At 41.8% G+C, this 16,544-nt stretch overlaps 1 protein-coding gene across 1 annotated transcript in view; it reads right to left on the reverse strand.

The window, feature by feature from the left end:
* Positions 1 to 4,000: 4,000 nt before the first annotated feature.
* nkd1 (NKD inhibitor of WNT signaling pathway 1) overlaps positions 4,001 to 16,544 on the reverse strand; it is a 33,379-nt gene continuing 20,835 nt past the window's right edge. Inside the window, exons 5-10 of the mRNA XM_080885478.1 lie at positions 13,178 to 13,281; positions 12,957 to 13,052; positions 11,180 to 11,327; positions 10,244 to 10,325; positions 9,666 to 9,793; positions 4,001 to 8,297 (exon numbers count right to left, since the gene is read on the reverse strand). Coding sequence (XP_080741604.1) covers positions 7,765 to 8,297; positions 9,666 to 9,793; positions 10,244 to 10,325; positions 11,180 to 11,327; positions 12,957 to 13,052; positions 13,178 to 13,281 — 1,091 coding nt within the window. The 3' untranslated portion in view covers positions 4,001 to 7,764. The remainder of the gene's footprint in view (positions 8,298 to 9,665; positions 9,794 to 10,243; positions 10,326 to 11,179; positions 11,328 to 12,956; positions 13,053 to 13,177; positions 13,282 to 16,544) is intronic.

Genomic DNA, 16,544 nt, shown 5'->3' on the forward strand with positions numbered 1-16,544 from the left:
TCTCCCTTTTCTTTCCCCCAGTCATGTCTGTCCCGTGTGTAGCAAGTGAAAATAAAATAAAATAAATAATAAAAACACTGACTCTGTGCCACATGCTCAGACTTTCTATCTATGGTGTAAGCCAGAAGTTGACCTTCCATCTATCAGTACCTCTAGATCATTTGCACGTATTTATATTGACTATTTTTATTAACTAGACTTTAAACTCATATCGGCACTCGAGTTTGCACAGCATATAGCATTCAAGGATAGAGAAGACCTGATTGCAACTCTAGCAATTAATAAAATGCTACTACTATTGCTATAAACAATAATAGTAATAACAACTGAATTATAACATTATGGTTTAACAGCACACAAAAACACTTTTCAGGTGGATGAAAATGTAATGAATCTGGTTGGTAGACCTTCCTATTTATTGTAATTTATCTTAATTTGCCCAACAGTTTTAAAAGAACCACATAAGCTCAGCAGTAACTCATCATCATCCTCAAAAAGGACAATTAAAGTCTATTACAACTTGCCAATTAGTAGTAATGGAAATCAATACTGATATCTCCTGACACCTTGAATAATTCTTGCTATGTCTGCTTGCAGACAATAACAAGTTGCTAGTTGTTTAAAAAAAAAACTGTTGGAAAACTAGACATCTGGATTGCGTCTCACAATGGAAAAAATCTTATATTTCCAATTGTCATATGACACAAAGCCCATATCAGCTAAGCTAAGAATAATGATATAATGATATCTGTTTCAAGTTTGGCTTTTTTGGAAGTCACATGATAGTAGTCCCCAGCCCATGTGAGTGAATCCAAAGCCTTTTTTTAACTGCAGGGCAATTATTGGGCTCAACAGAAGAGGCGAGAGTTTCATAAAAAGCACAGTGGGCAGCATTGTAAAATGAAAAAAAAAAAAAAAAACAATGTCCATCTGTACTAACGAGCTTATAAAGAAAGAAAGAAAGAAAAAGAAAAAGAACTGCAAAAGAACAAAGGTGGCAAATGTAAGACCACATATTTATTTTGCTTGGCTGGATGATAAATCAGTAGAAGAAGAACAATGAGAGCGTAATAAAAAGGGGAAGTCATTGCATGTGGAAAACCATATCTAGATCTGCTTGTTGACTATAACTCCAAGAGCTGAGAAATGGTACAACTTCAAGTTATAGGCTTATAAGGCTTATACACAGAGATCATTTCAGTTAAAGTTCTTTATGAAATGACAAAAAAATCGTGGATGTTCAGATCTGTAGAGGTTAACAAAGTTGAAATGAACAGTCAGTAGTAGATCACCTTTCTTAAGACCTCCAAATTTGGAACTTGCAAAGCATGTTCTACATCCTTAACACTTTTACCTGCCACACTTATGAAGTGTCCTGAACCAAAGAGATTGAGCAGCAGAGACAGGCTTACAGATGGGAAGAAGGCACTGTCTCCAGTGCCGTCATTTCAAAAGGCGTGAATGCATTATCCAACCGTTACTCTGCACTGGAGGAGAAAGTCTCCATGAACACCAAGGCTATTACCAACATATGTGAAGAGTTGAAAGGAGTGGAGATCAAAGTCAGTAAAAAAAAAAAAAGAAGAAGAAGAAAATGTCAGAAAAAAAGAAGAAGCAGCCTCATGCCAGGCTACAGAGAAAAGATGATGCAGTAGGATACAGTAAGAAATGACACTTTCAGCTATATGGCATCTGAGACTCGCAATGTAGATGTATGGACTGTAAGTTTTTGAACACTTCTTCTTCTTCTTTTGAGAAAAGAATTTCAGGGTTCATGTAACAAAACATCCATCTATGAACCCGGTCTGAAATTCACATGTCTAGAATAAATTGCAGTTGGTGGTTTGCGAATTTTAATAAAGGGCCTGAAAGCTCCAGTCAAAAATGGTCAGCTGGTGTTTCTTTTACTGATTGCTCTGCTCTCTTGGTTTTCATTAGTTATGGACAATGCAGCTTTACACAGGGCAATTATGGCATTTATTAGCTTTGCCAGGATCTTACAAAAGATTTCTGTTTATGATGAGCGATGCTCTCCGTGATGCTCACTTGCGTAATCTTTAAATCACTTCAGAATTTTTTATCTGTATACAATGTGATTAAAAGCTTGTGGCTAACAAACTACAGCTCTGCAGGAACTATTATGCTCTTTATTATACTTCAGAATTGCTTTCAGAGGATGACCGCTTTGAGTTCGAGAGCGTTTCTTTAGTTTGTATGCACCTAATGATACACCTCAGGCCAGGACTATACTTTCCTTTCCATCTTTGAAATTTAAAAATCACTAGGATAAGTACAAGTAAGCCTGTCTTATCCCAGGTGGTGACTAAAAGTGCATCTGATATAAATGGATGACCATGTGGAGATTTCTCAAAATCTTAACACTTGGAAGGTTAAAACTTTTCGTGTGATCTGTTGATGGCTACAAACATGTGAGTTCAAACAAATACTGTTATGTATATCTTCCTATGTATGTTTTTCCTCCTTAACCTTATGCAGGAAACATGTTAAACATTAGCCGAAAATTAGCTTCATAATACTAAATATATGTGTTTCCATCGAAAAACAAAAAGTATTTCTGTGGTATGTTTTATGTAGTTAAAGCTAGACATAGCTCATGCTTTCCATTTAAGTGATCACGCTGTAACAACTGTAACCACTTACTACTTACCTCTTATTGGATGTCTGATGCTTTTAATAGCCAATCTTTAAAGCAGTAGTAACAGTAACCTGGTAAGCTGTTTTAGGATAGAAACCATTTGTAATGATGATACATACAAGTTCTGCGGGTTACACTGGCTCGCTCACACAAATAGCCATGTTCGTGAGAGGAAGCCATATCACATTGCCAAGAGGCAGACTCTCTGCAGTTGCCACGACCAGAGATAAGCTGCTAAGCTTCAGATGAAAGTGCATGTACATGTCGAGAGTGTGGCATGGTGAGCAGCTGTCTGTGGTCAGCCTGATTTGGGAGCCCTCTGTGACACCACCAGTTAAGATACAGTGGAGTGGAGGATTTACTGTATACATTTCACCCACACCCTTTTTCATCAGTCCAGTTTAATTCTTGGAAAATAAAAAAAAGTCAATCCACCAAAAAGAAGAGCAAATTACACGAGATATTTAATTAATTAGAAGCAGTCTATTGAGACAATATGGAACTGAGCACTTTAAGATGTGATGGGGCCTGATTATTCGAGACTTTGAATGTGAGCAGAGGGATTTAAAATTCAATTCTGAATTCAACAGGGCTGCATGGTGGTGTGGTTGTGCTAACCACCACACCACAGAAGACCCTGAGCTCAGCTCTGGCTGTGGCCTTTTTGCGTGGAGTTTCAGGTTATCCCTGTGTTTGTGTGGGTTCTCACTATAAGCAAGGAAACTGTAGAACCTAAAATTAGAGTAACATTAAATCATTCGACTATTTTGTTTTTGTACATGCTCATTATGGCGCCTTGGTAATATATACATTTTACCTTTTCTGAACATGGATGAAGGGCTGGTGATTATATTGTGCTTTTTCATTCTGATTGACCATTCAACACACTATTAGTCCAACCCTCATTCACCCAATTACACGCACACACTCTCATACAAGCTCTTTTTTTAAATCTAGCATCCACACTACTTCAGACACACTTTGATGGATATACTCAGGGTTTAGTATTCTGACAATAGATATTTTGACATGCAGTTACCTTGAGGTCCAGTAATTTCCCCTAGGAGGTACAGTCATGTAGATTGTATCTATAGGGATATTGATACAGTCTACAGTTCTTACAGTCTACAGAAATTGTGCATCACTATGGAGGAGGAAGAGTAGTAGCAATCTATATACACTGAAAAAAGAACAAAAAAACCCATGATAACATATCTATACATCCCAACTGGTTTCTTATATTTCAATGCACAAAGTGTACATAAGACAAAGTGTAAAGTTTTTATGAGTGCTTAATGACTACTTAATGAAGACATTGCTATAGTTTCAAAAGAATCTGACATGTAGTCAAAAAAGAGGAAATTGACACAGCTTTCCATATTGATCTCTGATATTGTATGTCCTGTGCATAATTTTTAAAACATTAAACAGAAAATATTCTTAAGTAACTCCAGAAGTCATGCAGTTTAATAGGAACAGGTTCATACTTTAATAAAAGGGTATTTTCCCTTGGCACAGATCTGCTATCAAATAAATAAAGCAATTAATCAAATACAATCTAATATAAACTAAATGTCATGGAAATAGAAAAAAAACATTAGATGACCATGGAAGATGCGAAAAGACAGCTAGAGCTAAACAGGTTTACAGCAAACAGCAAGTGAAAGTGTATATCTCTGTGGGTGAACAGACAGATTTCCTTCCAGATAAGTGGGACGGTCACTGTGGATACTATGGGACAGCAGGAAAATGAAAAACCTTGACAGTTATTTAACTATAAAAAACCCTATCTTTATATATGATGCTGGTTTAACCTTTCTGCAGTCCAATATATACATCAGGTTAAAAACAGTGATGATACATAAATCTTATAAAGCAAATTACTGGTGCATTAGATACTACTGTGACTCAGAATACTGACAGTTCAACAGGACCAAAGTAGGTGCATCAAAAGCAGTTTGTGTGACACAGATTAAAATGTTATGTTTGAAAAGCGGCATTCATACATTGAAATTCATGTTACACTCATGCCCACATAACAATCTGCCAAAAAGAGTAATAAAAAATACATTTTGTTAGATTTTGAGGGACAGCTGAGGACTTGGCTGCTAAGAAACGAAACAACAACAAAAAATCTGAGTTTTCTTCCTCACAAAATATAACTCCGTTACCTTGGTGTGATAAAAGAAACAATAGGGATAGCAACAGTGCTGGTTAGAGAGGGAGGTTGTAAGAACACAAGTTTTCTTAGAGGTTGAGGTACGCTCCCTCAAAGAAAGTCTGCTCGACAAACCAGAAACGCAACTGCTTTCCCAACCCTTAACAAATGCTGTTGAGGCACACGCTATCAAGAACATTTGAGGTTTTTAGTGAAGGTTAGTCTATGAATGTGAAGCAGGGCATTAAAAAAATTCAAATGAAGAGACAGCTCTGTGTGTTCAGTCAAACACTTTCAGGGTTAAAAGAAATTTTAAAAATTCCAACCTGGCTTTTGGTCTGAGTCACTCAAATTTCTTCAGAAGCTCTCGTCCACCATGACAAATGAGACCACCCTACAGTCACCTGCTCACTGTCCATTACCACAGGAGAACCATTTTCACACTCGTATTTGGAAACTAGTATCTACAAACCTACAGCGCTGAGAGGGCTCCAGTAGAAATGACTTTTTATCTAGGAAAAACAGTAAGAGGTGAGAAAGCTAAGGCATGGAGCACAGCTGTGACCCCAGCCTGAAAATGAGGCCGTCATTGCCACCAGGTCCCACGAGATGGCCCGTCTGACCGGTGCTTCTGCTGAAAACAGGCTACAGCTGTGAGACAACACCACAGGGCTAAGGGCAAGACTGGCATACGCTGCATTCCTGTGTATTACAATCACACACACACACCCTTACGACAAACTAAGACAATCAAAAACAATCCTTTCAATGTACTTCAAGTGGATGCATTGTGGACAATTATGAGCCCTGGGGCCTGATTTGCAAAAGCCATATGGTGAAAACGCCCTTCCTCTGAATGTAGATTTCCATTGCACAAGGCACTTAAACACAGAAAACTACAGCTGCACAGGGGCAAGTTCTTTTCAGTGTGACACTGAAAAGTGCTTGCCTAGAATTAAGGAAATCAGCACTCTCATACCAGCAGCTAGTAGGTTACTGCTTCTGTCAGAGCTGAGATGGCACAGGTATGGTGATGCTAGTCCCCTCGAGCATCAGGGGACAATATGAATAGACAGTCCCGGTGCTGGCAGGACAGCAGCAGTGAGCGGTAAATTATGGCTGCAGTGGAGACTGCAGGGCCCCATGTCATCCAGCACCAGAGGAATGAGACAGCTGAAAGAGCACCACAAACAGAGCCTTGTTGGCTGAGCGCTGAGGCCACATGGCGGCACGGTGAAAGACCTGCTGACAGCTGAGGGACAGGAAGATGCCATGGAAACGGAGGGAGAAGCCGTGTGACCCTGGGCAAGGATGACAAAGCTGCTACCAATTGGGGAAAGAACTAGACTTGGAAACAGAAAACCAGAGTGCGCAAAACTGTGGACAAATTCTGGGAGTGTGAATATGTGTCTCTGCTAATAGCCGAAACACAACACTTCGGAAATATTGCATGCATGCTCAGCAAAGCATTTTTGCTGCATAAATAATAAACTGTAAATAAGTCTTGTTAAAGGCCACACTGCACTGTGATGAATGAACACACCCACCTTGTGCTGGTAACAAGGTTTCAATTTATGCAAACATGCCACTAAAGCTATGTGATTTATCTCTAACATTTTAAATATTTAAATAAAGAAAGAGCTTCTTGGAGCGCATCAAGATCTTTACACCAGATATATTCTAAAAGCTAACTGCTGTCTGAAAAAAAATCACAGGACATAACATAAAATAACATAACATTTTAAAAACACTGGCAACTGAGTTTTGCTTGTGTCATGAGTTGGAGCTTCTGAACAGCACTGTTGAGGGTTGGGATTTTAGTCACTTGCCATAATTACACGTTACATTTGGGTGAGAGTTGAAAGTCAGTGTGAAGGAGTGTGTGACACTGGATCACTAACAGAGTTTGATAGAAAAAATGAGGCTGCTAGTGGTCTTAATAAAAATGCAGTTGTGAAGGAAAACACAGAGCTTCAGATAGTGAATACAAAGATATCACATTATCAATAAAGCTTATAAAATTGACAACAATATTTACTTTATGTACAGCAAATGTTAGTTAATAAATGTAAGGAGCTATTCAACATTTCAGTACTGCAGATTGTGACAAAAATGTTTAAGTACATTGAAAATAACCTCTGAATACTTAGTCAAAGTCACCTTTACAACAACAATTAGGATAAAATTAGAGGTAGCAGCGGATTTAGGATCGCTCTTCTTTTTCACTTTAGAACATTTCAACATTTTCCTTCCCATTTTTGCTGACGGGGCGTTGTATGCTTAAATCAGAATCTTCATAATCATCTCTACAGCCTACATTAAATACTCACACACAAACGAGTGCACTTCAAGTGGTTTTCAGCAGACAGCGGTGTTGTGACACTCAGACACGCACACGCAGACCCTTGTTTACCCATGCATTCACACAAAATTTCGCTCTCTCACACACACACTGCACCCTGCTCTGCAATCACTTAAATTCCTTCATATGTTTTCATCTTAATGTCACTCTTCCTCTTGTCCCTCTTTTCCTTGAAAACCTTTTGGCTTAGTGGTCTGGAAGGATTGTGGTGCTGGTTTGGAGTTGTACAGTTCATCCAGTAGAGGATCAGAGAACCAGGGCGAGAGGAACAAGTGAGCAGCTCCTCTTTGCTTCCTCTCAACCCCCCACCTTCAAGCTCCTTAGTCTTATATTACTGTACTGTGGCCTCCTGCTGCATACCCAACCTTCTCTATGTTTGGCAACCTCTTTAATAATACTGATTAACAACATGTCAGTATGTGCACCCGTCCCATGATCCTCCTCTCCACCTCAATGTCTATCAGCATGCCACTACATGGGTAACTGCCCAGAGTTTTAGGAGGGAGCAGCCTGCACTCTGTGTCTGCTGACCGGGATGGGTTTTGTGGCCTTACAGGAGTGCTGAGCTGTTCCAGGCAGGATGGAAATTCAGGACTGGTAAAAATGGTGGTAGTGGTGATGGTGTTCGTGGTGATGGTGATGCTCATGCCGCTGCACAACTTGCGCCAGACCCCCCTCATAGAGCAGCACGCTAGGTAGGTCTCTCACCTGCTCCTTCTCCACCACTGGCCCAGGTGCTGGTAGAGGGCCTAAGGCTCTGTAGCCCTGGCTCTCTTTGGATCGTTGCTTGTGTTTGCGGTACGGAGCTGTAGACTGATGAGGAGGAGTCTGACTGGGTAGAGCTGGAGGAGGGGGAATACCTCGGCTCCTCATCACTCTGCCATTGATCTGCGCAGGAGGTGTACGGCTGTGTGTCTTTGGAGAACGGAGGGCATGTTTCCCTGAGTCTTGGCCTCGCAGCCGGGCAGAGTGGAGGTTGTCTGGAGCAACGGTGTCCACAACAGTCTGTAAGCGGCGGTGATGGGGATGGGAGTGACCATTTTCTGGTTCATGGGAGCGAGAACGAGTCTGGTTAGATGACCTGGCCTGAGGCTCTGCTTTAGTCATCTCTGCAGCAGGGGCTGTGAAGGAGAGACAAAAATGTTTATTTTAAACAACTGCAAACAACTACAAACTATGATGGGGTCACAGAACCGACATTCAAAGTGAAGTGGGCCCTTTAAATTCAGTAATAAAATCAGAGAAAATGGAGCAACTCAATGACCGAGTGGTTAGAAAGTGTCATGGATCGCTGTGTGGCAGGCAGGAGGAGGACCCAAAATGCAAAACTCACAGACATGGGGATGAACTCAAAAATTACAGCTTTAATGCTGGAGAGGCAGAACATAGGAAATACGAAACTAAACTGGGAAAACTAAATACAAAGCTCGCCAAGAACCACAGGGAGGAACACACAACATGAGGGAGAACGCGACACAGAACTGAGGGAGACGCAGACATAAATACACAGAGGGTTAACGAGGGAAGTGGGAGCACACGGGGAACACAGGTGACACTGATAATAATCACGGGACATGGCAGGAGTGAACACAACACTGACGGTAGAGGTGAAACAGGAAGTACAGAGGTTCAGACAGGAGGAGAGAGAGCACGGGGAGAACACCAACATAACGGGCAGGGGAGACACGGAATAAACACGAAAGGGGACGAGGGCTCATGAATACACAGAGGGGCACACAGGGGGTGAGAGTCACAAAGGGAAAGCACTCAGGGAACAACACAACAGGGCAACTCAGGAAACAGAGCCTAAACAGGGAACAAAATACAAACATACAAGAAAACTAAGAACACTGGGCCAACATGGCCCAGGACCATGACAGAAAGCATATTGTGTGGCAAAGAATGGTATAACCTCCCAGTCTGTGGCATCTCATTCCCCTGCTCTCTTTACCCAAATTTCCCATCTATTCCAACTCTGCTATCTTAACAATAGCAAATGGCAAAAGAAGAATTTGATAAAAGTAAAGTGAACCACAGTGTAAAAAATGCTGTGTGACCAGCTTTCTAATAAATTTTGTCTTAAGGTTTGACGGTAGGATTCTGGCAGCCACGTGTCAGGTTCTTTCTCCGTGCAGATAACCCTGAAACAACTTGACAGAGAGCAGATCTCTGTTAGCACTTTCCTGACAGAGCTAACATTAAAATAATCACGTCATCACTAACCATCAGATCAAGGCTGTTGCTCATTACACCTAATACTTCACTTAACAACAGCCCACTCTGTTGATGGGCTCTAGCCTTGAACACTTGATGTATTGTGCTTGCCTGAGCCCACATGTTTGTACTGGCGAGGAGCGCAGTGGGCTGCTAGTTCCATCTAATGGCTCCAAGCAGGTGCCGCAGTAATGAGGGCCCCTGGATGCAGCTTCAAAGGGCCACCGTCTGCATTTCTCCCTCCCCTCCCCTTCCACTGGCCCCTGTCCACTCACCGGCTCCGAAGCGGGACGTGTAGTTTTCGATGCCTGCCAGGTCCAAGTAGTGGTTCCTGCGTTCCAGGTTCTCATCCACACAGTGGCGCTGGCAGCCAGGCTGGGTGTGGTGGTCACTGTGGTGGCGCCTGTGGACACAAGCGGCACCGCTCATTAGGTAGCAGTTTGGGCCACTGAGGTTCACTATGGTAATGTTTGGAGAAAGTAAAACAAGTGTTCCTTATGATCAGCCTGTGGCACGGTAATTGTTAGAGAAGTGAGATTGTGATAGGAAAATCACTGGTTTGAATGTCAACTGGGAGTACTTGAACAGCACAGAGAGTGAAGTGTCTCTGCTGTTTATTCTTCCTCATTGCAATGCACTGGGCACAGCTAATTAGAGAGTAAAGGAATATTACAGAAGCCATGTAAGAAGTCCTCCTAAAACAAACTTTGCCCCTAGACGTGTTTTGTAGGAATGTTTCTACTTTTAGATTGAAAAATCAGTGGCACAAGCCTTAACATGCTGCTTATTCATATACAACTGTATACACTACAACCAGCAGACACTGAGACACGTACAAGAGAGATGGGTTTACCTTAGGAGTGCTCGAGACTTCTTCTCTGCACTCTTGGGGTCTTCAATGCACTTGTCATTTTTCTCTCTTGGGTGGGGTAAGTCTGAGTATGTGTGAAAGACAGGAGGCTATTATCAAAGAGAGCAACACAGAGCTGCCACACACACACGCACCCAAGCACGAACGACAACAGTCACACAAGCCTCAGAAGAAAGCAACCTTTGTTTTGGGGTTTTACTTTGAAGATCTATAGAAAAGGAAAAACAACAGTGCTTCATTTATTCTATTTTCAACTCCCAGTCTTTTATAAGGCGTGGAATAAAAAAAAAAACATGCAGACTTCAGAAATAGTTTATTAAGGACGTGAGATCTGATGCGGTTTGAAATTAGCATGAAGTCAACCAGCAATCTTTTCAAAGCATGCTCTGCCTCAATCTCTTGACAGATATTTATAGCCGAAACAATAGGACGCAAACACACAGGAATATATACTTTTTGAGATATTTCTCCCTGACGACTTGTTTACCAAGTCGTCAGTGAGAAAAGTTAAGTTGAACGCAGCTATATTTTCCCAGCAGCTCTGAGAAGGGGGGACGAAGAGAGGGGGAGCAGGGGGGAAAAAAGAGAACTTTGGAGAAAAGAAAAATGGCTGTGGTTATCAAAAGGACTCAGCACATCTCTTAAGGTTTCTTTCAGAGTATTTGAAGGCGCTGAGGGAGGGGGCTCTCTCTTGGCTCTGTCACCCCCCCCATCATTAAAAATGAACCCCATTGAGTGGGAGAGATGGAGCGACGCCGAAACTGCAAGGAACAAAGCGCTGACAGGCCTGAAGAAGCCGCCTTTCTGCATGACAACAAACACATGTCTGGATGAGCTGACAGCATGCAACACAAGGGGGACCCCGAAATGCCCTCTCTTCTCCGCTGCTCCCACCCACTGCGTTAATGCGAGCTTTACCTGCGGCACCCTGCGTGCAGCTCCTCCACCGCTGGCTGGAGTCAGGAGCCACAGAGAGCTTGACACGTAATGTCTTGCTGCTGCCAGGAGAATGGTTGACTGAAGCGTCGACAACCTCGTAGATGGTGTGCAGCAGGCTGGTGATATCCTGCAGGAAACAGAAGATGAGAATTTGTTAAATTGGAGAGCGTTTTTTTAATCTTTCATTAATTAAATGTTCAATTTTGCAGATTCTTAGTCACACTGGTACAAATACAGATTTTCAAGAGAAATGGAACATGGGAGAGTATTCTTATGCCGACACTCTGAATCCAAGAATCTTAAGCTTTAAGCATTTAGACCATGCATAATAAATATCATGCTAGCGAAGAATTTACAGAAGTGTCTTAGACAACAGTGAACAGAGAAACTGACATCAGTTACTTCTGCTTTCCAAGTGAAGCGATCAAGTTGGGTATAAAGACAAGTTATAAATTCATAAAAACAAATGTCTTGTCAGTGGCACGGAAGCCTGTCAGGCCTGATATGAGTTGTATTAAGCTGTGAGCGCTGCACTTTCTATATTTGTTAAATTTGTTGAAGATACACATCTACAGTAGCGGCAACATCTAGGCATAGTAACACATACAAACAAGGATCAGATAAATACTATGCTGAAAAGGGGAAAAGCTAAAACTGTTTATACAAACAAATAACTTTTGTTGTCAATACTCTAAAATGAAAAATGTTCACATAGCAGTAAGCTGAGTGACCACACATTGTAACATAGTGCTAGCTCTTGTGGCTCGTTAATCGGTATATTTTGCACTGAACTAATGACTCCCGCTTAAGTATCGGGAACTATGATGGATTCTTTCCTGGGTACAGAAGTAAAATGTCCAGACTCGTATCATGTGCTGCATCTCAGATGTCTTTAGGAAGTAAGAGGGTTTCACTATAACTGCTAAGAATCAAGACCGAACCACACAAGTCTGCAAAAGCATGATTTTTACTCACTATACCACTATGACTCATAAAAAGGACTATTATAAATTCTACAGGGATCAGTTCCACATACTGGTTTCAGACACAGACAAAATGTAAAAAATTTCAATTAAAATAAAATAAAAGCTTCCCGTGTTATTTTTGGGTTTCCTTTTCTTTTTATTTGTGTGAATGGATTACCAAAAAAGAGAGAGAGAGAGCTGGAGAAGAAAGCTTTTCTTTCCCCCCTCCAAGCCGCTGTCTCATGAGCCGTGGAGCCACAGGCAATGCCAAAAAAGCTGCACAGCCAACCACACAGAGGACAGCTCCAGTCTCTTTGCGCTGTTTCAAGTTGTTCTCAAAAAACACGGGCCTTTCTCGATGTTCTCTCAGATCTGTACCAGGCAGACGCAAGCCACAAGGTGCCTCACAGGAGCGGAAACACATACCTTTGCTGGATTCAGTTCTTACAAGTAAGACTGGGTTACAGGCTTTTTCTATCCATGCTTCCCTTTCGGGTGTGGCGATACCAAAAAGAAGTGAACAGGGAAGTTATTGATTTTTATTCCAACCTAAGGTGGGACATGATTCAGGATAAGCAAACTGCCGGCCAGGCTTTTTCTGTGCAAATCTCTTTAATGTGTGAAACATGCAGGAGAATAAACAAATACAGATTTCACGTTTCAAGGATTTCAATTTAAATTTAGTGCATGTTTTTGGCAGTTATTTGGATGTATTCACTGTCTTATTATCACGTCTTCTTTTATTTATTCATTAGGCAATTAAAGGATTTTCCACTGAAGCAGGCGATTACCTCTCGCGTAACTTTGCCGCTGTTGTCAAAGTCGTAGAGGGTGAAGGTCCACTCCTGCCTGTTATCCTCCTCCACAGACACAGCGCACTCCAACTCCTGAAACAGCCCAGCATTGAATCAGTACCATACAGTGTGTGAGTGTGTATTTGTGTGTCCTGCTATTGCCCTAGTTTCATCCAGAGGGGGAAGTAATAAATGTCCTGTTTTGTGTTGACACTCACTTCAAACTGGAGCTGTTTCTGTGGCCCTGCGGGAGATTGGCTGTCCCTCTCCTGCATCTTCTCCTCCACACAGCAGCTGTCTGTCTTCTCCGGGGGTAAAGCCACTGCAATGGCACACACACAGACACACACAAAGATAAAAGAGAGAGCCTGAGGATGGCAGCATTGGGTGCAGCCACAACCTGAGGATATGTCGTTGCAATCAAGTGCGCCTTGTAAGCTCTGACTTCCGAGTTTGGCAGCCACAATTAAGACATGTCATCCATTCCAGCGCTCCTGGATGTAAAAACACAGCCAAACTCTTAACCGTTTTTGCCTTACACTTTTTATCATTAAATTGTATTTCTATTTATTTGATCCCAGTTATATATTTTGCAAGCAGAACAGCACTTTGATGAGCTTAGGAACAACTTGCAAATTAGGTTGGATTTTCTGTTTGGTTGGGGGTTTTTTTTTCCACTGGGCTGCTGAGGTGTACTGAAGTTGTAGGTTTTATTTACACTGTTTTTGATCATGCTCAAAGGCTGCAGAAAATCAAAGCACAGTTTGGTTCTCACAGTTCAAAAATGCTTTTTGGAACATTTCATGTTAGCAATCAGAGCAAACTGATCCATGACAGTGTGGGGTCAAGTCCCTACAGCGATAAAAAAAAACAAGGAAGTGATTCTTGTTTTTTAAAAGACATTTAAAGGAGCCTCTACCAGAAACTGAAAAAACACTTTTGTATTTTTCTGCATGAAGTTAGGCAAAGAGTTCATTACTTCATCATTCCATTGAGCAGAAGTACTACAGAATCAAAACAATAAAATCAAGGATGGGAGATGAAACGTTGAAACTGTGACAGCCCTAATTCTCTGGTGGCAAAAGCTCTTCCATCATCCACGCACATAGTAATAGTTTTAAGCCGTTAGCTACAATATATTGCATATCATCTCAGTGGGTTCACCCTGAGAGGGGATGTTAAACATGAAACTGAATGGCATAACATGCCTAAAACATGATAGAATATGGCAACCAGCATTTGAATATAAATGGTGGAAGTGACAGAGCTGAAGGTCTCCAAGAGGCCCCCGAGCCCAGCTCAGTGCTGCAGAGCTCACCATTTTATTGGAAAGATATATACCGTACATCACCATCCAGGCTCACGGTTAGACAGTCTGTGGAAAATGTGTCGCATACATTTTACCAATTAATATGACATCGTTATTCACCTCTTTACTGAACACAGAGTCACCTGGACAGGGTTCAAAGTAACAGTGTTGTGCTAATACAAACCACGAGACCTAAGCGTTCTTTCAACCCCAAATCAGTGAGCATAGGTGAGGCTATGTCCCGCTGTTTGATCAGAGGTGCTCAAAGTGAACACTGTGTGTGAAAGCAACTCTACCACTGATGTGAATGCATCTGCACTGGCTCCATGACTCTGCCTTTTGATGAATCAGTTGGCACAAATGTCTGTATAGAGTGCTTCAGGGATGATGTGTTTTTGTAGGCCAACCAGGAAGAAAGCATCGCCATGGTTACCTGGGGAAAAAAATCCATTGAGATTTTTCAAAGATTTTTGGTTTACTGGAGAAAATTTGTTTATGATTTTAAACATATTCTCCTCAAGTTAATTCAGCTGTGACAGTTGTGACATTATATGCAATTACCAAAAGTCACAATGCAATATTAGCTTATGAACAAACAACATGACAACTTCAGCACCACCACCACCACTAATCTCTAATCTCATTTGGTGTGATGATGCTAAATGTTTCCAACAACGTGTTTAGTTTAGTTTAACCTTGTATTAGCAAGCACCTTTTCTGGGATACATAAAAGCTCTGAAATTCACCGGTGGAGTATTTAAATGATCAAAGAGTTGTGTTAACCACTCTTTGTATGTTTTGGTATCTAAAGAAACATAAATTCATAAACCTTGACTTTGAAATGAGTGAAGTGGAAGTGCCTTTAAACATGAGGTCAAAGTTGAGGAAGGAGTTGTTGTTGTTTTTTTACTCTATTACAAGGTTCAACTGTCGCTGTTCAGTTCAAAGTCTAACTTTCAGTGTTGCGTGTTAGCCCAGATCTAATGCAACCAAAATTGTCTTCTATGCTTTGAAATCAAGCATTTGTTTAGAACACAATGCCACAGACACAAACAGTATGTAACTGAGAATCAGGAGGTGTACCAGTCAGGACCTTTACAACTCTATGAATTACCCAGACACATCATTACCTTATTCTCACAGATGTATTCAGCCGTAGCCCCTAGTACGTTTCACCTCTGGTCATTTAGGTTTCCCCTTCCACCATCCCCATCACCCAATCACAGCCACAAAGTCTGTATCCACCCATAAAGCCACACCCCTCACCCCCACCCTCCCCAAACCCCTCCCACCACACTTTGAAGTTCCATTCTCAAACCTTCTGGAAGAGGATCAGACCGGCTGTAAAACAGAATCACTAATTAATTAAGCCAAGTCAAATCTGAAACACTGTTTGTTTGCTCGCCAACAGAGCAGACACAACAGCCCAATTTCTTTCCTCCTGATCCAAAGCAGATCAAAGCAGACCTGTCTCATCCCTGGGTAGGGGAAAATGCCAGAAATGAAAGGCATCATCCCAGGGAGCTTTTACCAACTTTTTGGAGAGAAGCAGCATTTGGGGTCCTGCTGTTTGATCATCTGAGGTGCTCAAAGGGAACATTGTGTGCGAAGGCAAATCTGTTCCGAAGCAGGCTCAATATGGTGGTGAGATGCTTATCTCACGGCTAATGAAATGCCGGGAGGAGTAACAGTAATCTGTTATCACCCTCCTCCCCCCCTCTGACCCCCTCCCAATCACAGACATAAGCCCACTCTTTATGAGTGAAGCTGCCGCTACGGGATTGGCTGCACATCAGATCTGAGGGGCAAGATGGGGGCAGTCGAGTCTGGCACCATCCATGCCAAGGCCGTTCCAGTGACTGCACTACACTTTGCATGCATACGCGTTATGCAAACACACACACACACACACACACGGAGAGAGCATCACAGGCAGGTTGGGAAAGCTGCCACACACTATGAGCAATCACACTCAGTCGGCTTAGCTAAAATACTTTATTACACATAGCAGCCCCCCACTCCCTCCCCTATATGTACAGGCAGAACCAGCATGATTTTGGGAAGGCCTGGATGGGATGCTTCTTGTATTGAAAGGTAACTTTTCCTCCAGCAGTTTTGTGACCAGCTGTAATCGCTGTGTATCCAACACGTGAGCCAGATGTGAAAGGATGTGATGATGGAAAGGACTGTTTCTCTTTTTCAACAAAAGGTTAAAGAGTATATTAAAAAAGTTTGCAACGGTAGGTTTTCTTGAATCCTAGCAGTACAGATGTAAA

This window comes from Rhamphochromis sp. 'chilingali' (assembly GCF_963969265.1).
Source record: "Rhamphochromis sp. 'chilingali' genome assembly, chromosome: 6".
Classification (NCBI taxonomy): Eukaryota; Metazoa; Chordata; class Actinopteri; order Cichliformes; family Cichlidae; genus Rhamphochromis; species Rhamphochromis sp. 'chilingali'.